Genomic DNA, 22,550 nt, shown 5'->3' with positions numbered 1-22,550 from the left:
CTGTCCGTGAGTTCGAGCCCCGCGTCGGGCTCGGTGCTGACAGCTCAGAGCCTGGAGCCTGTTTCAGATTCTGTGTCTCCCTCTCTCTGACCCTCCCCCATTCATGCTCTGTCTCTCTCTGTCTCAAAAATAGATAAACGTTATGGGGCACCTGGGTGGCTCAGTCGGTTAAGTGTCCGACTTCGGCTCAGGTCATGATCTCGCGGTTCGTGAGTTCAAGCCCCACGTCGGGCTCTGTGCTGATGGCTCAGAGCCTGGAGCCTGTTTCAGATTCTGTATCTCCCTCTCTCTCTGACCCTCCCCCGTTCATGCTCTGTCTCTCTCTGTCTCAAAAATAAATAAACGTTAAAAAAAATTAAAAAAAAAAAATAGATAAACGTTAAAAAAAATTAAAAAAAAAAAGAATTATCAATGATCAATCAGAATTATCTCTTCAAACCCTCCAGGCAGGATGCCATTTTCTTTCTTCTGTATTAGGGAGTTACAAACACGAATACATGCCCATGGTGGCCACGCAGGTACCACTGTAAAAAGATATTGGTGCAAAATGATCAATCACAGCAAGGACGGTGTCCCTCACGACTGGCTGGGGCGACTGTTGCAAACTTAGAGCACATGTCCCTCCTCAAGGAGGCAGCCTCCGGTCAGGGTCATCCAGCGCCAAGGGCAGGCACAGATCTGAAGGCGGTAACAACAACCAATTCAAGCTAACAACCTCGCAAGCCTCATAAAACGCTTCTATCCTGTGACAGGGGCTGTGGGGCTCCAGAGGCATGACCTTGGCCCTCCCTGTGCTTGCAGTCAAGGAGTACAAAATAATTATCCCCACTAAAGCGTTCTGTGCGACTCAAGCGCAACATTTATGGAGTACTGATTATCACAGAGAAAGCAGGAAACGCACGGAGTTGAACTCAGTCTCTGGGAATCTAATAACATTTCGCAGAGAAGGTGAATACCGTGCGGAGGGAACAGAGGGAAACGTTGATCTGAGGGAGGAAACTTCTAAAAGAATTTCAGAAATGGTAAAACTGGGACCCCTGGGCGGCTCAGTTGGCTGGGTGTCTGACTCCTGATTTTGGCTCAGGTCATGATCTCATGGTTTGTGGGATCGAGCCCCATGTTGGGCTCTGGGCTGACAGCTCGGAGCCTGGAGCCTGCTTCGGATTCTGTGTCTCCTTCTCTCTCTGTCCCTGCCCCCCCCCCCCCCCCCCCCCCCCGCTCACACTCTGTCTCTCCCTCTCAAAAATAAACATTAAAAATTTTTTTTGAAAGAAAAAAAAAGCCTGCTTGGGATTCTATGCCTCCCTCTCTCTACCCCATGCTCTCTCTCTCTCAAAATAAATAAACATAAAAAAAGATTATTCAATATGTTAAACTCCAAAACAGTAAAAAAAAAAAAAAAGTCAATGATTAGTTTATCAGATTTTACCTGTCCATCTTCCTAGGTATGTTCTATAGGTTTTAATGCTTATACTGTTTTTTTTTTTAAATCTTTTTTTTTTATGTTTATTTTTGAGAGAAAGTGAGAGAGAGCGAGTGCCGGGGGAGGGGGGCAGAAAGAGAGATGGGAACAGAGAATCCAGAGCAGGCTCCGTGCGGACGGCACGGAGCCCGACGCGGGGCTCGATCTCACAAACCCGGAGATCCTGACCTGAGCCGAAGTCCGATGCCTAACCGATTGAGCCACCCAGGCGCCCCTATTTATACTTGTTAAAAAAAAAATTTTTTTTTCAGGTTACGAAAGGAATGCTTATCGCAGAAAACTCAGAAGACAGAATCTGTATTTCCAAGAAGAATTCTATTTACTTGTCACGTGACAGTTACTGGATACTCAGGCTGGAGCAGTGAGCCTAGCACATCAAGGAAATACAGTTGGGACTTCTTGGCGCTTTGGCCATGTAATATGAATGCGAATAAATATGTAATATGTAATACGAATAAAGATCCAGGCTAAGTGGAAACAAGTCACTGGGGCTCAGAGTAGCAGAATGAGAGTCCCCTACGGCTAGAGGCGGCTTCACCATCAACGAACGAAGCTCGTTCCCAAGCCCGCGCGCACACAGGCCCTTCCAAGGCCGCTGCGGTATTTTCGCCTGGTCCAAAGCTTCTGTCGAAGTTTCTAAAACAAGATACGTAAGCCCACTGTCTCTTTGCGTCCTCCCTTCCCTCTGTCACTCCTCCGCGTTAGAGGGTTCAGGAATGGGACTTTCTGGGGACCTGGGGACGATGATTAAGGGATACCTTTAACTGGAGCTCTGTTAGACCAGTGCTCACGGTGGCTGTAGGAACGGCTTTCTGAAATACACCTACTGCCCGTAATGTCAACTCAGCCAGCACCGTGTCACAAGCGTGCAGGGCCAGGGGGCAGAGGAGCTCTGTGACACCCGGCACAGAAAATACATGGGCAGTGGGGGACCGAGGCGGGGGGGGGGGGGACAAGATGTGAAAGGAAATGAGAAACTGGTCCACAGGAAATCCTCGTAACCGTCAAGAGGAAAAAATTATTGGTGGAAGAATCAAGTCTCTCAATGCCTAATCTCAAATGCCCAACCAGGGCGCCTGGGGGGCTCAGTCAGTTAAGCGTGTGCAACTCTCGGTTTCAGCTCAGGTCGCGATCTCACGGTTCGTGGGTTTGAGCCCCGTGACGGGCTCTGTGCTGAATGCTGAGCCTGCTTGGGATTCTCTTTCTCTTCTCTCTCTGCCCCTCCCCTGATTGCACTCAATCGCTCTCTCAAAATAAACATTAAAAAAATAATAATAAGGGGCGCCTGGGTGGCTCAGTCGCTCGAGCGTCCGATTTTGGCTCAGGTTATGATCTTGTGGTTCACGAGTTCCAGCCCCACGCCGGGCTCTGTGCTGACACCTCAGAGCCTGGAGCCTGCTTCAGATTCTGTGTCTCCCTCTCTGTCTGCTCCTCCCCTGCTCATTCTCTCTCTCTCTCACAAATAAATGAAACATTAAAAAATTGAAAAAAAATAATGGAACATATTAGAATTCTTGGGTTTACGGGATACAAACTCCTACTCTTTCTTACTACAACGAATCTGTCTGTAGTTGAAGTCACATGTTTTGTTTATCTTAATGAATCAGAACCTGTCTTAACGGAGCAGACAAATCTTGTTCTGAAAAACACTGGGAATCCACCAAAAACCATACGCAAAATGCCATTCAAGCCGCCAAACATCCCTGAAATATTAGAGCTCAGATGTGAAAGAAACTCGATACAGGTTTTTCCAAATTTGACAATAATCTTTAAAACAATACACTACACACTAATAACAGTAATGACGCGAGAAACTAAAACATAAACAATAATACACTTTTTTTTTTTGGCCTGTCAAAGTATCTACGACTTTATTTTTCATTCTCAAGATAGTTAACATACAGTACAGTCTTGGCTTCAGGAGTAGAACCCAGTGATTCATCGCAAATGACACCCAGGGTTCATCCCAACAAGGGGCCTTCTCAATGCCCATCACCCATTTTCCCCACCCCATCAACCCCCGGTTTGTTCTCTGTATTTAAAAGTTTCTTATGGTTTGCCTCCCTCTCTGTTTTTATCTTATTTTTCCTTCCCTCCGAATAAAAAGGTTTTTTTAAAAAAAATATTTATTTTTGAGAGACAGCGCGAGTAGGGGAGGGTCAGAGAGAAAGAGGGAGGCACAGAATCAGAAGCAGGTTCCAGGCTCTGTGCTGACAGGTTGGGGCTCGAACCCACCAGCTCTGAGGTCATGACCTGAGTCGAAGTCAGACACTTAATCAATTGAGCCATGAGCCACCCAGGGGTCCCCTAATAAAAAGTTTTTGATCACCATGCTGAGAATAAGACTGACCTTTCTATTTTCTTTATAGAAACTATTACAAAATGTCACAGGAAAAGGTAATTGAAAGTATGTGGCCTTGGGGCACCTGGGTGGCTCAGTCGGTTAAGCGTCCGACTTCAGCTCAGGTCACGATCTCGCGGTCGGTGAGTTCGAGCCCCGCGTCAGGCTCTGGGCTGATGGCTCAGAGCCTGGAGCCTGCTTCCCATTCTGTGTCTCCCTCTCTCTCTGCCCCTCCCCCGTTCATGCTCTGTCTCTCTCTGTCCCAAAAATAAATAAATGTTAAAAAAAAAATTAAAAAAAAAAAGAAAGTATGCAGCCTGAAAATGTGGGGAAAATTATCATAAATGGTGCCCATAAAGTCTAGACACACAGGTAAATACGCACAATGCTGCCAAGGGCATTTTCAATCTTTAAAAAAAATAAACTGTGTTTCTGGACTTTTGGACACCCTGTAGAAGTGTGTCAGGAAGTTAACAAATATTTTACGGTCGTGTGTGATGCTTGTGGCTTTTTTCAACTTATCAAAGTGTCATTTGTGATCTCTCTTTCTAAACGTATTTACCTACATAATTTTTGGATTTTTTTAAAGAAGGGTTTTTTTTTTTTTTTTTAAGTTTACTTATTTTGAGACAGAGAGAGAATGAATGAGCAGGGGAGAGACAGAGGGTGAGGGACAGAGAATCCCAAGCAGGCTCCTCACTGACAGCCAGCGTGTAGGCGGAGTCTCGAACTCACTAACTAGATCATGACCTGAGCCAAAACCAAGTTAGATGCTTAACCAGCCGAGCCCCCCCAGGAGCCCCTTGGGTATTTTTTTTAATAGGGGCCCCACAAATCGTAGGAGCTCCCGGTCCTGCAAAACCAGCGTCTACCAATTTAATACAACCTCACAGGAGCCCAGGAACTCTCTGCAGCCTCAGTTACCCCTTAAAAAAAGGCATTGGCTCAGCATTTCCTTCGGTTTGCGTGGAGACCAAAGCAGAGTGGGGGGCGGTTGTGGGAAGCACACGACCCCGCGGACGGGAGGAGTCTCGGCCGGTAGGGCAGGACACGTGCCCGCAGTCACCCCAGCTCTCCCGTCGGCGACCCCAGTTCCTCTGGCCCCGCCCCCAGTGGCCCCGCCCCTCCGCGACCACAGCCCCGCGGGCCCCGCCCCTCCGTGACCCGCGCCCCCCTCCGACCGGAACCCCGAGGGCCCCGCTGGCCCCGCCCCTCCGTGACCCCCGCCCCACTGCGGCGTCAGCCCCCGCGGGCCCCACCCCTTCCACGACTGCGGCCCCGTAGGCACCTCCCCTCCGCGACCCCCACCCTCATCTCCGACCCGAGCCCCGCGGGCCTCGCTGGCTCCGCCGTTCCCCCGCGACCCCGCCCCGCGGGGCCCTGACCGCCGTGCTGAAGGAGCGGGGGCGGGGGGGGGGGTGAGGACGACGCCCGCGGGCGGACGCGGGCCGGGGGGGCGGGCCGGGGCTGGCCGGGGCGGGGCCAGCGGACCTGGGGGTCGCGGAGGGGCGGGGCGCGGGCCTCAGCCCCTCTCGCGGAGCCGGAGATCCTTCTCAGCGGCGGAAGTTCCGGCGTCGCCGAGGGTCAGAGGTCAGCAGGAAGTCGATACGTGGCCGCCGCCTGTCCCCCGCCGAGGAGGCGCAGCAGCCGGAGATGGCGGCGGTGCTGAACGCAGAGCGGCTCGAGGTCTCGGTCGACGGCCTCACGCTGAGCCCGGACCCGGAGGAGCGGCCCGGCGCGGAGGGCGCCCCGCTGCTGCCGCCGCCGCTGCCGCCGCCCTCTCCTCCCGGGGCGGGCCGGGGGCCGGGCGCCGCAGGGCAGCAGCCGGAGCCCGGGGAGGCGGCGGCCGGGGGCGCGGCGGAGGAGGCGCGGCGGCTGGAGCAGCGCTGGGGCTTCGGCCTGGAGGAGCTGTACGGCCTGGCGCTGCGCTTCTTCAAAGGTGAGCCGGCCCGGCCGCACCCCCGCCTCGGCCGCCCCGCGGAGTCCGCCCGGGGCCCGAGCGTGACGGGGCCAGTGCCCGCCTGGCCCGCCCGGGCCGCGGCGACCCGAGCAGGCTGCGTCCTTGGGGGGGGGGGGGGTCTCCGAAGTTTGTCTGCCCCCTCTGGGCCGCTGGGTCACACACCTCCGACGGGCCCGGAACCTGGGTTTTGCGGTCCTGGTCCTGCCTCCCCGAGGTTACCAGGACGTTTGACCTGATTCAGCTTCTCGGGTTTCCACGGGCCGGGGTGGAAGAATGAGCCCTTTTCTCTCCTAGAGGATCCCGTTCTGGGATGGTTTTTTTGTTTGCGGTTGGTCTTGGTTTCGTTTTGTTTTGCTTTGCTTTTTTTTAACGGTCGTATTCCTTTTCTTGCTTCCTGTGGTTTGGCACACCAGGTTCCCCCGATTTTTACCCCTTTTCTGGGGAGGAAGATACCTTCCCATCGGTTCCTTACCTTCCCTTTGCAGTCATTCCGGGGAACCATCAACTCGAATAGGACTTGCACACCTGGCGGTTTTGAGGTGGCCGCGAGGAGGAAGTATTAAGCTAATGCGTCCCCTCCGGCTCGTCCACCTCTAAAAGGAAGGGGTGCCCTCAGTGTTCTAGTAACTTCTAGATGGTTAAAATTGTACTTGGAAGCAATGTGCAAGAGTGAGTTCTCAGTTAAGGCCTACAAGTACCCTCTGTTTCTCGCACAATTAATTGTAAGACGTCTCTTGTCTTGGAGCAGGATTGTGGTGTGTGGGTTTTTTTTTTTTTTTTTTCTTTCTCCTTTTTTGGGTGATTCACTGGTGGCGATACCAATCACATGATCTTTTCAGTGGGAAAGACTGATGAGACGCCTGTTAGTTTGATTCTTAGAGATATTTAGATCTTGTGGGGCGGATCCGCGGCCGAATGCAACTTTAAAAGTGGTTGCTAGGTTTCGGGTACATTCCAGAACAGCATATTTATGACACTTTTCCCAGAGGGAGTTCCTTTTGGAGGGCAGGACATACTTGAGTAGCTGAAGTTGTGTAGTTCGTGGTAGGGATACGTTCAGAAGTTACTTGTTTTCTCTGGGCATAACTTTGTGCAAACTAATGGAAGCGTTTTATAAGTTTTCTAGAACATTTGGTTATTCCACATTCATTGCATTTTTTTTTTTTAATTAAAAAGCTTACCCTTGAAATGTTCATGGTGCTTGCACATTGAGTTCAGCCCTCTGCGCACTGGCCAGCGTGGGGAATTGGTAATGGCTAATGGGTCTTAGGTCACTGGCTTGAATTTCGTGTTTCCTATGGTGGTGATAGATTACCACTTAGATAAAAATCTGGTGGCTCCTATACAACTCCTATAACTACATTTTACTTCAAACTTTTATTTTTGGAACTTGACTTTTCCAAATGTTCAATAAGCTTCAAGTATATTGTAACACAAAGGTATTTGAGAATAGGAAAGGGCCAACTTTTAATCCTAGCTTTGGCCACATGACCAACAAAAAAAAAAGGTAACAATCTTCTGAGCCTGTCTTATTTGAAAATAGTAATATTTTCTTTGTAAGATTAAAACACTGTATAACCTGCAGTAAATTTGGCATTGTTTCGGGGGTCGGGAAGCCCCCGGATTCTATTTACCATGTAAATTCCTAGGCAGTTAACTTTTCCAGACTCAGTTTCTGTGTGTGTGTGTGTGTGTGTGTGTGTGTGTGTGTGTGTGTATACAGCTGGATTAGATGATGATATTTGACGTCTCCGACTTAAGACTTGGTCTAAAGCTAACATTCTTTTAACATTCTTGTTGAGTAGTAGGAGTCCTTGAGGAACCTGTAATTTGGGGGCCTAGTTACCAGTGACCTTGGAGAATAAAAGCTACATTGATAGGTATGGTTCTTTTAGTTCCTAAGTTAAGCTCTCAAAGCGGCATTCAAATACTTAAAAGGAGAAATAACATGGCAGTTAAAGTTACCTTTCTGTGTAGATCACTTCGTGGTCAGCAATGATGAGGCTGTTAGGATAGGAGACACCTGGTGGGGGGCGTCTAAAAGCAGTCAGAATTATGGGTGAGTCAACTGTTGCTGCCTTTGTTTTAATGTGTAATCCCAGCGCGGTGCTTGGCATTTTTGTCGGTTTTGCAAGGTTTTCTTTAAAAAAATTTTTAAAGGTTTGTTCAATTTTGAGAGGGAGAGTGTGAGCGGGGAAGGGGCAGAGAGCGAGGGAGACAGATCCAAAGCAGGCTGCATACTGACAGCAGAGAGCCTGATGCGGGGACTCCAACTCATGAACCATGAGACCATGACCTGAGCCAAGGTCAGTCACTGTAACCGACTGAGCCACCCAAGCGCCCTGCAACGTTTTCTAATAGATCACTGTTTTGTGGTTTTGTACTAGAATCTCAACGAGAATTAGAAATGACATTCCATTTTATCTTCTGCTGTGGAATAAATAGGAACCTTGAGAGTGTGGATATCTGTTGAAAATAACTTGGATTGGGAGTCACAGACCCCATTTCTCATTCCACCCCTGTCACTGTGGTCACAAGCCAGTAAGCGGACCCAGTATGTCAACTACCTATTGTCTTAATTTTATGCAGGTAAAAATCATAGATGAAAATACAGGTAAATGTCAGTTAGCATCTTCCCATCTAAACTTCAGACCTCGTTGGGTACCCGGCTGGCTCGGTCGGTAGAGCCTGTGTTTCTTCATCTTGGGGTTGTGAGTTCGAGCCCCACACTGGGTGTCAAGATTATTTAAACAAATGAGTTTAAGACTAAATAAACAAACTTGAGACGGTGTTAAGTCCCCAATACAGATAACGTTCTAAGTAGGTGGGTCAGGTCACCAATATAGATGAACAGTACATTCACTTTTGCTGTGAAGGGACTTAGGGTCCAAAAGAGGAGTTAAAGACCCTGTGGCAGTCACATCAGGTACCATTTTGAGAACCCTAGATATGTTATTTTGTTGCCACAGACCTTTGAGTATTTGGGGTATTGTTGGGGCTTCCTAGTTGAGAAACTTGATCCAGGCCACTGGCGCGTTAGAGGCAGGGCCGGCTCGCTCTCTGATTCCAGAGAGGTCTCCCCACTGCAGGAGGTGGAAAGCACACCCTGCTTCTTCTGAAGGTGTGCTGAGGAAAATATTCAGAGTTACTACCCTGCTGCCTCATCGCTTTTTGGGAACTTTTTAAATATGTTTGCCTGGAAATATTAAGGGCTCATGGAAAGATGCATACGGTTTTTCTCCACGTGATCACTTTATGGAGTCTTTTTGGATATCTGGAGGAGTGAAGCGTGAGAGAGCCATCTGAATTCCTATGTAATATTGCTATCAGGTTCGAGATTTTGAATGTAATGGGGCAAAAATTGCCTCCAAAGGACTGAAGTAAATGTGCTTATCAAAATATTGACCTGCTAAATCCCATTGCTGCTAATACAGTATTAGATTTTTTGGGAGGCCTGCACTTAGCTAATGTAATGATCTTTTTAAACTCGTGTAAATTGAAAATGGATGTGTTAATTCATTAGGGATTGAAAAATGGTGATAGTCTAATGGTCTTTCTTTCACTGGAATGCTTTTCTTCATATGCTATTTGGTTTGGGGTAGAAATTCAAACAGGAAAGGAAGAATGCATCTTTCCCTTTATTAGTTTTCAGAATAATGAGTTCTTTCTCTAGTGGCCTCAACAGGTGACACTTTTTTTTGATGTCATTATGTACTCATGCTTTTAAACGTATTTGATTTTTTTTTTTTAAGCTCTTGTCGATGCTCAATACTGTCTTTAGCAAGTGGGAGCCTTGTCAAATTCGCTCATAAGTTCCTTTGACATGACTAGTAGTTTTTCATAGCTTCCTTGCTATCTGGTATGATGAGACGTTCCAGGTTATTCGTATACATTTCCTGCCTCAGCAGGAATTAGCCGTTTGTCCAAGGAGACGAGGTTCCAGCCTGTTAGTGGGAAACAGCCTTTGAAGAGCCATCATCTGGGTGATAGGGTGGGTGCTCTTTGCTACTGGATTGGTCATTGTTTCTAGGCCTTTTCAGTAGACAGATCTAGGGATCTGGGGTGTGTGTGTGTGTGCGCGTGCGCGCGCGTGTGTGAGTGCATGTGTGAGAGCGAGCAAGCGAGCATGACAGGAGTATTTTTAAGGGTATGGTATGTAAAACCTGTAGTCGAATTCGGCAGAACTGAAGTCGTAAGTCTTGGACTCAGTGTCTTTATGGAATTGTTGATGCATTTCCACTAGCATTCCTGTTGATTAGACTTGGTCGTACGCTCAGTTATGTTACGGGTCTCAGAGAGGCAGTCACGTGGACATGCTGAGATGGTTCCATTCGTTTTGTCATCTTTTTTTTTTTTTAAAGTGCTAATTTATTTATTCACTTATTTTTTTTTTAATTTTTTTTCAACGTTTATTTATTTTTGGGATAGAGAGAGACAGAGCATGAACGGGGGAGGGGCAGAGAGAGAGAGGGAGACACAGAATCGGAAACAGGCTCCAGGCTCTGAGCTATCAGCCCAGAGCCTGACGCGGGGCTCGAACTCCCGGACCGCGAGATCGTGACCTGGCTGAAGTCGGACGCTTAACCGACTGCGCCACCCAGGCGCCCCCGTTTTGTCATCTTTAAGCACAGGCATTTCCCACCATTTGTATGAATGGCCCCATCAAGGTTTTACAGTGATGTGCAGCTGTCGTTCATTCTTTGGTAGCCTGTGTAATTAGTGTGTGCCTCCTGGACTTGAGTGGTCTAGCCCCAGATAATTTGAAATTGAATTATTACTATCCAACATCTATTAAATTTTGAATTTATATTTTCTGCTTTCTTTATTGTCTTCACCTTTAGATACAAGGGTGTAATAGTGTAAGAGAACATACAGACCTACGAGACCGTCCTAAGAAAGGAACGATAGGCGCTGAGAATAGTAATACCTTTCACGCGTCTGATTTTCTTACTGGCTAGTTCATGTTACATTTGAGCTGAACTGAAATTTTCATGTGAAGACAGATTCAGGGATGTGTGTACGTGTGTGTTTCATGTGAATTACTTTGACATTCCCCCGGAAGCCTCCCCTTCATTTAATACATATTCAGGAAAGTACACAGCTCATAAGTGTGTGGTGATGAACTTCCACAAGGTGCCCCCTCTGGAAACCGTCCCCAAGAGGAGATAGTGTCTGCAGTAGCTCCCCTCACCGCTGGTTTCACCCCCCACGGTGGTCAGCTGGGGTCCGGAAGCTGGTGATCTTCCTGACACCGCGTCAGAAGGTCGTGGTAGCCTTGATGCCGCGTCCCAGCTCCTGCGTCGTTTACCCCACATCACCTCGTTCATCACCTCATTCATCGCGTGCGTGTTTTATCATCTCCCGTCATCACAAGGGTGAGTACGGGCCAGTAAGGCCACGTCCACATCACTTTTATTACAGTGTATTGTTAGAATTGTTTTATCTTAGTATTCTTGTTATGTTACTGTGCCTAATTTGATAAATTTAGTTTTATCACGGATGTATATGTATAGGAAAAAGCATTCTATATATAGGGTTCGGTCCTCTCCGTGGTTTCAGTCATCCACAGGGGTCTTGGATTGTGTACCCCACGGATAAGGGAGGTCTACTGTGCTTTTATCTGTTTGCTACATGGGAGCTACTGTGGCTTAATATTTACTGAGTTGAGCTCTGGAGTCAGCACCGTCTAGGGTGCTTTTTCTTATCCTGCCACTCAGTTTTGTAAACCCTGTGTCTTCCTTTATTCAGAGGTTTGTTGTGGGGCACCTGGGGAACTCAGTCGGTTAAGCATCCGACTTGGCTCAGGTCATGATCTCCTGGTTTGTGGGCTGGAGCCCCGCATCGGGCTCTGTGCTGGCAGCTCAGAGCCTGGAGCCTGCTTCGGCTTCTGTGTCTCCCTCTCTCTCTGCCCCCGCCCCCCCCCCCCCCCCCCAACCAGCACATTAATCTGATCTCGGGCTGGTTTGATGGAAATACAGTATCTAGGGTGAGGGAAGAGAGAGACATGCTGCTCTCTTCTGTGCAGATCCGACCATCCCTGGGTAATGCTTTTTGTTTGAGGCAGCATCCTTTAGGGTTAAAGACAAATCGAGTCTTTCAGAAGAGAGCCACTTGTCCAGGTGTGGGACATCATTAGCATAATGGCCACTGTCAGTGTGTGCTTTGTGGGCACTCCACCAGCACATTGGAACACGTTGTTTGTAACCCTCACAAGAACCCTGTGGAGAAGTCATCTCCATTTTATAGGTGACAATACTGAGGCTCAGAAAGGTTAAATAATTTGTCCCTATTGTATACTTAACAGAGCTGGGATATAAAACGTAGATCTTTAGCAAGTGTGAGGGAATTAGCTACGGATGTTTAGCCTAGAGTGTAGAGAACTCTGGGCAAACATGATGGGTATTTTGTGGCTTTTTTGAGGTCTTATCTGTGAAATGTGTTTTCTTTAATGCCGAGAGCTGGAAATAGACCCTGTGGATAGAAATTTGAGAGATCGAGAGGCCTGGGTGGCTCAGCCAGTTAAGCTTCCTGCTCGATCTCAGCTCAGGTCATGATCTCACGATTTGTGAGATCGAGCCCCGTGTCAGGCTCTGCACTGACAGCACAGAGCCTGCTTGAGATTCTCTCTCTTTTCCTTTCTCTGCCGCCCCTGGTTGCACACACTTGCTCTCTCTCTCTCAAAATAAATAAATAAAACAAAAAAAGAAGTGCGAGAGATCGACTCAGTAAAGAACTAAAAACCACAGCCACGCGGAGATGGAATCGCGTGCCTGGGACAGGGAGTTCCCATCACCTGCACCTGCTCAGGCGTAAGGTAGCAGTTGCTGGGGGGATATGCTTTGAGTCCCCTTTCTTAATCGTTGGTGAACCTGCTACAGGTTTTTTCTTTGCGGTGACCACGAGACTTAGTGAAATAGTTTCTAGTTCACATTAGTTTAAGCTGTAACCTCCACCGCTTCTCCTTCTCTCACACTCCAGGGTTGCTGCTGCTGCTGTTCACATCTTTATTATGTTGTGTATCCAGAGACACGTTGTTGTGGGCCATGTGGAAATGTACAGGGGGTCTGAGCTTTGGTTGCGAGATTCAGTCACTGATCGTCACTATCCTCTCCGGCTCATGGATTGTATGGTTTCATTTCACAGATAAAGGCCAGAAGGGACATTGAAATGGTTTGTTACATCACTCCACCTTTACCTCCAAAGAAAAGAGAAAAATAGGATTTCTGTGTATAAACCTATTCTTGCAGTCGATGTGTGAGACTAATAACCTTTTGTATAATTAATTTCAGGTGGAAGGGACTTAATTTTTCAGAGCTTTGGGCTTGGTAACTGACTCCAGTACTGTTACCAATTATGTTGTTGTATTAGAACTGTTAAATACTTGTGCATTTTTTAATATGACACTATTATCAGATTATGTTGTCATATTAGAACTGTAAATACTTTGAATTTTTTTAAAGTTTATTTTGAGAGAGAGTGTATGAGGTGAGCAAGCGCGGGGGAAGGGCAGAGAAAGAATCCCAGATAGGGTCTGCACTGATAGCATGGGGCTCGATCCCACAATTCGTGAGTTCATGACCTGAGCTGAAGACAAGAGTCGGATGCCTAACCAACTGAGCCACCCAGGCGCCCCTTTATGAATTTAATAAGAACATAATCTAGAAGCCACTTCTATTTTTAGTTGCTTGGGAAAATATGTTTTGTGTATTGTGTTAGTGTCCTATTACTGCTGAAACAAATTACCACAAGTTCAGTGGCTTAAAACAACACCTATTTTACAGAACTGGGGGTCAAGAGTTCAAGATGAGTCCCTTCCCAGAATTTCAAGGTATAATTCCATTGTGTTCTAGCTTTCAGTGTTCCAGCTCTAAAGATGTCTGTAGTCTTTCTTATTCCTGATCCTGTGTTGTGACCTGTTTCTCTTCCTACAAGTTTGAGAATTTTCTCTGTCTTTAGCATTTGAGAATTTCTGTTTATCTCCTTTCTGTTTATTTTTTGAATGATTATGTTCAATATTTGATAGTCATCCTAGTCTCAAGCTGCATCCTTCATTTCTGGGAAATTTCCTTATGTTATTTCATGATAATTTCCACCCTTTTTTCCTCTGATTTCACTCTGTGGTAATGTTAATACTAAGTTACTGGAACTTCTGGGGCACCTGGGTGGCTCAGTCAGTTGAGCATCCGACTTTGGCTGAGGTCATGATCTCACGGTTTGTGGGTTCGGGTCTCGTGTCAGGCTCTGTGCTGACGGCTCAGAGGCTGGAGCCTGCTTCCGATTCTGTATCTTCCTCTCTCTCTCTCTGCCCCTCCCCTGCTTGTGCTGTCTCTCTCTCAAAAATAAACATTAAAAAAAATATATTGGATCTTCTGAATTGAACTTATAATTCTCTTATCTTTTCCATCTCTGTCTTTTAGGAGATATTCTCAACTCCATTTTCTAGCCAATGAAATATTTAAAAATACTTTTTTAATGTTTGTTTTAGAGGAGGGGGGCAGAGAGAGGAGACATAGAATCTGAAGTAGACTCCAGGTTCTGAGCTGTGAGTACAGAGCTAGGTCAGGCTTGAAGTCATCAACTGCGAAATCATGACCTGAGCCAAAGTCGGATGCCCAACTGACTGAGCCACCCAGGCGCCCTGGAAGATTTTTTTTTTTAATTTGTTTTTACATTTTCCATTTCTAAGAGTTTTTATTCCCTAAATTGTCTTTCTTTCTCGTCCCTCGTTTTGCTTAATGGACACGTTAGCTTCTGTCTCTGAGGATATTAAGTGTAAGCCTGGGTGGCTCGGTCGGTTCAGCGTCCGACTTCAGCTCAGGTCACAATCTCGCAGTCTGTGAGTTCGAGCCCCGCGTCGGGCTCTGTGCCGACAGCTTGGAGCCTGGAGCCTGCTTCGGATTCAGTGTCTCCCTCTCTCTCTGCCCCTCCCCTGCTCATGCTCTGTCACCCTCTGTCTCTCAATAATAAATAAATGTTAAAAAAAAAAAAAAAAGGTTCAGGTGTGGGGGTGTGGGTGTTCCCGTGTTGGAAGCATTCTCAAATATCTGGTGATCGTCAAGTATTCATTCCTGTTGGAGGGTAAGGGACCGAATGGTTACTGTAGCCTTGAGTAACAGCCTTAATTGTAGGGTGATAAAGCAGAGGTTTCATAGGGGAACCCTTAAACCATCAGTACCTTTCGAATTAGTAATTGTAGGGTTTTTGTTTTTTTTTTTAACATTTATTTATTTTTGAGACAGCATGAACAGGGGAGGGTCAGAGAAAGAGGGAGACACAGAATCTGAAACAGGCTCCACGCTCTGAGCTGTCAGCACAGAGCCCGACGCGGGGCTCGAACCCACGGACCGCGAGATCGTGATCTGAGCCAAAGTCGGACACTTAACCGACTGAGCCACCCAGGCGCCCCAGTAATTGTAGGTTTTATCTTTGGGGTCAGTTTTTCCCGCAGATACTCCTGGCTGCTTCCGGGGTTGTAGGAACTTAGTTGTTAGCATTCAGGAAGTAGGCCGGAGAAGGGAGGGTGGGGGGAAGTTGTTGACCGTTGATGAGGGTTGATGAGGGCAACTCGTTGCTCGGTTTTTAGTCCTGCATTTCACTCCCAGCCTGGTGCTCCCCCATCTGGAGCATGTGTGATTCGGGTTCTCCAGTAAACGTCAGCCCTCTGCTGAAGTAGGGGCCGGGTAGCCAGCCACCTGCCTGCTTGGGGTTGTCGAACACAGTGGGAGGGAGGGGTGCCTCCTTCTTAGTACCCCTAAGAAGCATTACTTTTTCCATCTAGACTCCAGCTTCTTATGAACCTGGAGCCTCAGGAACCCGGTTCCTGAACCTTCCCAGCGTTCTCTAAATTGCCTCCCTTGTTTGTTTGCGTGGAGGTTTTTCATCGAGGATCAGAGCTAATGGTGTGTGTTTAATTCATCATGGTTAGCTGGAACTTTGTAAATACTTTCTCTATCCTTTTAATTATACTGGCATTTTTTTTTTTTTTTTGAATACCTGGAAGTCATTTGGCTTCTGAGTTTACTTCTTCCTCTAGTCAGGAGTCGGCAAACTTTCCCTATAAAAGGGCCAGATAGGGGGCGCTCGGGTGGCTCAGTCGGTTAAGCATCTGACTTTGGCTCAGGTTATGATCTCACGGTTTGTGGGCTCTGCTGACAGCTCAGAGTCTGGAGCCTGCTTCGGATTCTGCGTCTCCTTCTCTGTCTGCCCCTCCCCTGCTCACATTCTGTCTGTCTGTTTCTGTCAATAAATAAACATAAAAAAAAAATAAAGGGCTAGATAGTATTTTAGTCTCTAATGGCTACATATGGTCTGTGTTCATTTATATTCTTTGTTTTTGTTTTTCCATTTTTGCTTTTTTGTTGTTGCTTTACAGCCCTTGAAAACTGTAAAAGCCAGGGGCACCTGGCCGGCTCATTCGGTAGAGATGTGACTCTTGATCTCAGGGTCATGAGTTGAAGCCCCACGTTGGGCATAGCGCTTACTTTAAACAAGAAAACTTTACAAAAGCCATTCTTAGCTCCCAGGTCTTATAAAGACAGCAGTGGGCATGATCGATCCAGTTTGCCACTCCCTGCTTTAGTCTGTCTCCTTTAGGTAAAACTGATTTGTAACCTTTTATCGGTCTTCGGTTTTATAGAAAATGAACTTTTTAAAATCGTTGTTGCTGGACAGATGCCAACAGGTGATCCCTCCAGTCCAGTCAGTTAAGAATGACTAGCTTTGCGGGGCGCCTGTGTGGCTCAGTCCTTTAGGCATCCAACTTCGGCTCAGGTCATGATCTCGTAGTTTGTGAGTTCGAGCCCCGCATCGGGCTCTGTGCTGACGGCTCAGAGCCTGGAACCTGCTTCGGATTCTGTGTCTCCCCCTCTCTGTGCCCCTCCCATGCTCATGCTCTGTCTCGCTCTGTCTCTCAATAATAAATACACGTTTAAAAAAAAAAAAAAAAGAATGACTAGCTTTGCAGTCACGCTTCCCTTTGGTGATGGTAGCCGTCTGCTTGTTGCTGTGTCTTTATGCGGTTGTACCTGAAAAATAGCCCTGCCGTTTCTTTCTAAGCGTACTTCACGTTTGTTTTTTGGTTGCCGTAGAAAACAGAGTATAACTTGGTAATAATTAACCGTGTGACTGCAGGAACCTAAGGTGATGCCAGTCTGTATTCCTTTCCGGCAGCACTGAACTAGAACTCCCCTTTAGGAATGTGGTCCTGGTGAGAGATTTTTGAGTTTCATCAAGGCTTTTTCTGTGTAGTTAATGGCGTTACAACTTCCCTATTAAGCGTATTTAATGCCTGTGGAACCGTAAGTAATTGAGAAGAAAATTATTCTCATCTGACTTGGAAAACCGAACAAAACACATCCTGTGTTGAGAACACGAGCCCTGTGTGGGCTGTGTGTACCAAGGGCGGGATTTGCACATCCTCCTGGGTTGTGTCTCTTCCTCCGGGGAGGATAATGGATCTGTTAACCTTGTCCCAAAGGCTGAAAGATGAGTTGTCTTGACTTTTTACAAATGTTTGTTAAAAAAGAAAAAAGTGTATATGTATTTGATATGAAAGTATGTTATGCATATTGAAGAAAATTTGGGAATATAAAAAATGACTAAAGAAAACTCTGTAAGCCGGTCTTTCAGAAAGATGACGTTTCGATGCGTTTCCTTTTCTTTGTCTTGTCGTGCTTGTTTTTGGTTCAGACACATTTGGTCCCCAGGTTGGATGATGCCGATTAATGTGAAGATCCCATAGTAGAATTCAACGAAAGATGATAGAACAGTTCTTGAACAAGTGTGCACATGATTCTGTGGAAATGCCAGTACAGTTGATAAGAACGAATGTACCGTTTTGCTAATTCTCACAGAAATTGACCTGTGAAGTTAGTTTTTTCTTTAGTCGGGCATGGGTTAGGTGGTACCCATGAACCAAGCGTGGTGCTGAGTGCTCGGGTTCATGGTGGTGAACAGATTAATTTGACGCTGGGCCAGAGCTAACACTGAAAATGTATTCTTTCTTTCTTTCTTTCTTTCTTTTTTTGTGTGTGAGATTTTATTTATTTATTTCTTTACATTTGATTTATTTTTGAGCGAGAGAGAGAGAGAGAGAGAGAGACAGAGTGCAAGCAGGGAAGGGGCAGAGAGAGAGAGAGAATCCGAAGCAGGCTCCAGGCTCTGAGGTGTCCGCACAGAGCCCGACGTGGGTCTCGAACCCATGAACCGTGAGATCGTGACCCGAGCCGAAGTCGGACGCTTCACTGACTGAGCCCCCCGGGAACCCCTGTGAGATTTTATTTTTAAGTAATCTCTACACCCAGCCTGGGGCTCAAACTCACAGACCAGACGTCACGAGCCCCATGCTGCTCCAGCTGAGCCAGGCAGTAAAAAGGGCAGATGTTAAAACGACATTCAGAAACCCGGAAACTCACCCTGCCTGTGGATGAGCCACTTTTTAGGGCGGGAGGTTAGGCTGACAACTTGCTAATTAATTGTCACAGTTTCGTTGTTTGCCCACCCTCTCCCTTCTTCCCCTGCTCCTAGTTTGCAGGGCTAGGTCTTTGAAATAAAGGAGTAAATTCATTACCTGGTAAGAAATGGACCCTCCCGCCACTGAAATAACTGTAGTAGTCATAGGCTAGAAAAATTGTGTTGATATCTACTAGACTGTTGGTGTCAAATCCTCTCCCTGCAGCAAGTAGGAGTGTGTGTGTGTGTGTGTGTGTGTGTGTGTGTGTGTAGGTTTGAAAATTGCTATATTACATGACTAATCGGGAAAGTGGTCTTCTAGTGGATAAAGTTTCCATCTGATTTTATCTTTATTTACATTTATTTAGGTCAAAGCAACCACTTCCATACAATTCAGGCTTTTTTTTGTCCCCTAAAGGAGAAAGCGACAAACCCCAGCAATCCTGACTGAACAAAGCAAGGACTTGGACCTCCTGTGCTCCACCCCTGCTGTTTCTTAGGCTCACTTCACCTTGAGTCACCAGCACGTAATTTCTTTTTATAAGGCTCAAAATGGTATCCTTAGAAGTAGTTCTTTTTGGCTTTAAAAAACAAAACATGGGGCACCTGGGTGGCTCAGTCGGTTGAGCATCCACCTTCGGCTCAGGTCACGGTCTCGCAGTCGGTGAGTTCGAGCCCCTTGTCGGCCTCTGTGCTGACAGCTCAGAGCCTGGAGCCTGTTTCAGATTCTGTGTCTCCTTCTCTCTCTGCCCCTCCCCCACTAGTGCTGTCTCTGTCTCTCTGTGTCTCTGTCAAAAATAAACATTTTTTTAAAATACTAAAAAAAACCCAAGACACCTTCTTCTTCTTTTTTTAGGTTTATTTTTATTTATTTTGAGAGCGAGAGAGAGAGCACATACGCAAGTGGCGGAGGAGCAGAGAGAGAGAGAGAGAGAGGGAGAGAGAGAGAGAGAATATGAGAGAATTCCAAGCAGGCTCCGCACAGTCAGCACAGAGCCTGACCAGGGCTTGAACCAATGAATCATGAGATCATGACTTGAGCCAAAACCAAGAGTCGGATGCCTAGCCGACTGAGACCCCCGGGCACCCTGAAATAGCATTCTAAGAGATTTTGAAGTGGGAATTGCCTCTTACTTGGTAAACAAATAACTCTGCTAATCCTGTCCAAAAAGCTTTAGAGGAAGTTCCTCCTTGGTGCTAATTGTCTAGTGATACTGTTGGCTCAGTAGCAAAGACAGATGGCAGGTCCACAGGTTGCTTGAGTTGTTTGGATTTGTATTAAATAAATAAGATCAGTGTCCCAGTGTCTTTTCTTAATATTTTTTTCCAAATACCGCATGAGTTTGTTCTTACTGGAAAAAAAAGTGCAGGTACATAGAAGTATATAAAAGTTCTCTGGGGCTCTTGGGTGGCTCAGTCGATTAAGCGTCTGACTTCGGCTCAGGTCAGGATCTCACGGTTCGTGAGTTCGAGCCCTGTGTCGGGCTCTGTGCTGACAGCTCAGAGCCTGGAGCCTGCTTGGGATTCTGTGTCTCCCTCTCTCTGCCCCTCCCCAGCTCGTTTTCTCTCTCTCTCTCTCTCTCTCTCTCTCTCTCTCAAAAATAAATAAACGTTAAAAAATTAAAAAAAAAAAAAAAGGAAACTCCTCTTAACAGTTCAGCTTACTCTTCCGCACATTTTCCTTTGAAAGATTACAATGACAAGTAAGGCTTAAATTCTCTGTGAGACTCCTTTGGTTTCCTTTGGTGTGATGTGACTCCTGGATTTTTTTAATTTGCATTTACATTCATGTAAACGTACCTGTAGAATATGTATGTGGGTGTGTTTACATGCTGTATTGTGTCAACTCTGAGATCCTTTTTTTTCCTGTTTTTTAAAAGTTTATTTTTGAGAGAGCACGTGAGTACGTGCACGTGGGAGGAGCAGAGAAAGAGGAGACAGAATTCCAAGCGGGCTTTGCACTATCAGCACAGAGCCCGATGGGCTCGAACTCAACTCTGAAACCATGACCGCAGCCAAAATCCGGAGTCGTGTACGCTCAACGGAGCTACCCAGGCGCCCCGTTTTTAAAAGCTTTAAGACTCCCTAATATCTTACATGCTATTAAGAAAGAAAACCTGCTTATTTGTAACTTGAAAATGTCAGCTGGTAAAACCAAGTCTGATTTTAAAAAATTTTTTTTTTTTTTTTTCAACGTTTATTTATTTTTGGGATAGAGAGAGACAGAGCATGAACGGGGGAGGGGCAGAGAGAGAGGGAGACACAGAATCGGAAACAGGCTCCAGGCTCTGAGCCATCAGCCCAGAGCCCGACGCGGGGCTCGAACTCACGGACCGCGAGATCGTGACCTGGCTGAAGTCGGACGCTTAACCGACTGCGCCACCCAGGCGCCCCCCAAGTCTGATTTTAGAGATGTTCAAGTGTGTGGTTGGGGGAGTGCTTAGGATTGATGAAGCGTGTTGTGTGCTCTGACTGTGTATCATCTTCTGCCGCTTGCGTTTTTCACTTACTACTTCCTAGAAGTCATATATGCCACAGTCCAAATATGTTACATTATTTAGCCGTTTCTTTCTCGAAGAACTTTTAGATTGTTCAGGATGGCAAGCACACAGCGGCAGCGAATATCCCTGCACGTGCCTCTGTCCATATTCGGGACAGTATGAAGGGGAGAGAACGAGAATTGGAAGGACTGGATGGCAGGGTGTGCACCTTTATGATTTTGGAATCTATCGCTAACTTGTCTTCCAAGAAAACTTCTAACATAACTGTTAACCTTCCAAGGTAACCGCGTATACTTAACAGCATCGTCCGGGAGCGTGGGTGCCTCTTTGTCCCGGTCTTACCAGCTCTTGATGTTACCTGACTTTTTTTTGACCATATCACGGCACAAGTTTTGGTTATGGTTTGGTATGGTTTTGATTGCCATTTTCGTGACTAGTTGATTAAATATGTTGGGATGCTTATTGGCCGCTTCTTTTTTTTTTTTTTTTTTTTTTTTCCTGCTGAGTTTCCTGTTCATAAGCTTTAACCCACATTCTTTTCTCATCAGTGATTTTATTTTGGTGACGACTATGTACTAGGATAAAATTTGTAGGCAATACATACTACTTTTTTTAATTTAAAAAAATTTTCTTTATTTAAAGAGAGAGGGAAAGAGGGAGAGTGCACAGGATGAGGGGGAGAAGCAGAGAATCCCAAAGAGGCTTCCCAGGGTGGAGCCCGATGAAGGGCTGGAACCCGTGAACCATGAGATCATGACTTGAGCCGAAACCAAGAGTTGGACGCTTAACCGATTGAGCCACCTGGGCTCCCCGAGTGTCCAACTCTTGATTTCGGCTCAGGGGGTGATCCTGGGTTGTGGGATCAAGCCCCTCATTGGGCTCGACACTGAGTATGGAGTATTGGAATTCATTCATTCTCTCTCTCTTTCTCCCTCCCTCTCTCTCTCCCTCCCTCCCTCTCCCTCCCTCTCCCTCCCTCTCTCTCTCCCTCTCTCTCTCCCTCCCTCTCCCTCCCTCCCTCCCTCCCTCTCTCTCTCTCTCTCTCTCTCTGTCTCTGTCTCTTCCTCTCCTCCACCACCCCTGCCCCTCTCCCCTGCTCCCATGCTCTCTCTCTGAAATGAAGTTAAAAACTGTAAAAATGATTGTTGCACAAGTTTTAATATGTGTAGAAGATGTCAGGTGGTACAGTTTGTATGTGTGTGCCTATTAGCTTGACAGATTGGTTTCTTCTGTAGAAGTTGTAACATAGATATCGGTGCTTGGCTTCATTAAAAACAACTCCGCATAAAGGGTTTCTGCCTTAGACTCTATTAAAATTCAGTATATGAAATAAAACTCTCACCGTAAGATCTGTATCTATCGCAGGTAGTTTGTGACCACCTTAGAGAGCGAAACGGCGTCATCGGATACCAAAAGTACTTTTTTTTTTTGCCAATTCTGATTGTTTCTGTGTTTCTTTTTCTTGCAGAAAAAGATGGCAAAGCCTTTCATCCCACTTACGAAGAAAAACTGAAGCTTGTGGCACTGCATAAGCAGGTTCTTATGGGTCCATATAATCCAGACACTTGTCCTGAGGTTGGATTCTTTGATGTGTTGGGGAATGACAGGAGGTAACGATGTTTTGTTGTATAACGGATTTAGCGACAGTAATGTTGAGTCGAGTGGAGAGCCAGTTGGTTAAGATGTAAACAGCGGGCTCCTTAGCTTAGAGTCAGACTGAAACAGACATTGCTGCTCGCAGCTTCTGGAATCTTCACGTGTGTGTGTGTTTGGTGTGGAGATGTGTTTGCATAAATAATGTGGAAGAAGTTTACT

At 46.5% G+C, this 22,550-nt stretch overlaps 1 protein-coding gene across 3 annotated transcripts in view; it reads left to right on the top strand.

The window, feature by feature from the left end:
* Nucleotides 1-5,328: 5,328 nt before the first annotated feature.
* Nucleotides 5,329-22,550, top strand: part of ACBD3 (acyl-CoA binding domain containing 3) — a 33,331-nt gene continuing 16,109 nt past the window's right edge. Inside the window, exons 1-3 of one of the 3 annotated variants that reach the window (XM_047848125.1) lie at nucleotides 5,955-7,291; nucleotides 10,918-11,159; nucleotides 22,204-22,345. In XM_047848125.1, coding sequence (XP_047704081.1) covers nucleotides 7,188-7,291; nucleotides 10,918-11,159; nucleotides 22,204-22,345 — 488 coding nt within the window. In that variant the 5' untranslated portion in view covers nucleotides 5,955-7,187. Of the gene's footprint in view, nucleotides 5,764-5,954; nucleotides 7,292-10,366; nucleotides 11,160-22,203; nucleotides 22,346-22,550 lie in introns of those variants that run through there. The other 2 variants (XM_047848126.1, XM_047848127.1) reach the window with 2 other exon arrangements.

This window comes from Prionailurus viverrinus, unplaced genomic scaffold (genome assembly GCF_022837055.1).
Source record: "Prionailurus viverrinus isolate Anna unplaced genomic scaffold, UM_Priviv_1.0 scaffold_53, whole genome shotgun sequence".
NCBI classification, from domain to species: domain Eukaryota; kingdom Metazoa; phylum Chordata; class Mammalia; order Carnivora; family Felidae; genus Prionailurus; species Prionailurus viverrinus.
Note: the sequence above shows the minus strand (reverse complement) of the source record. Positions and strands in the feature narration are given on the sequence as shown.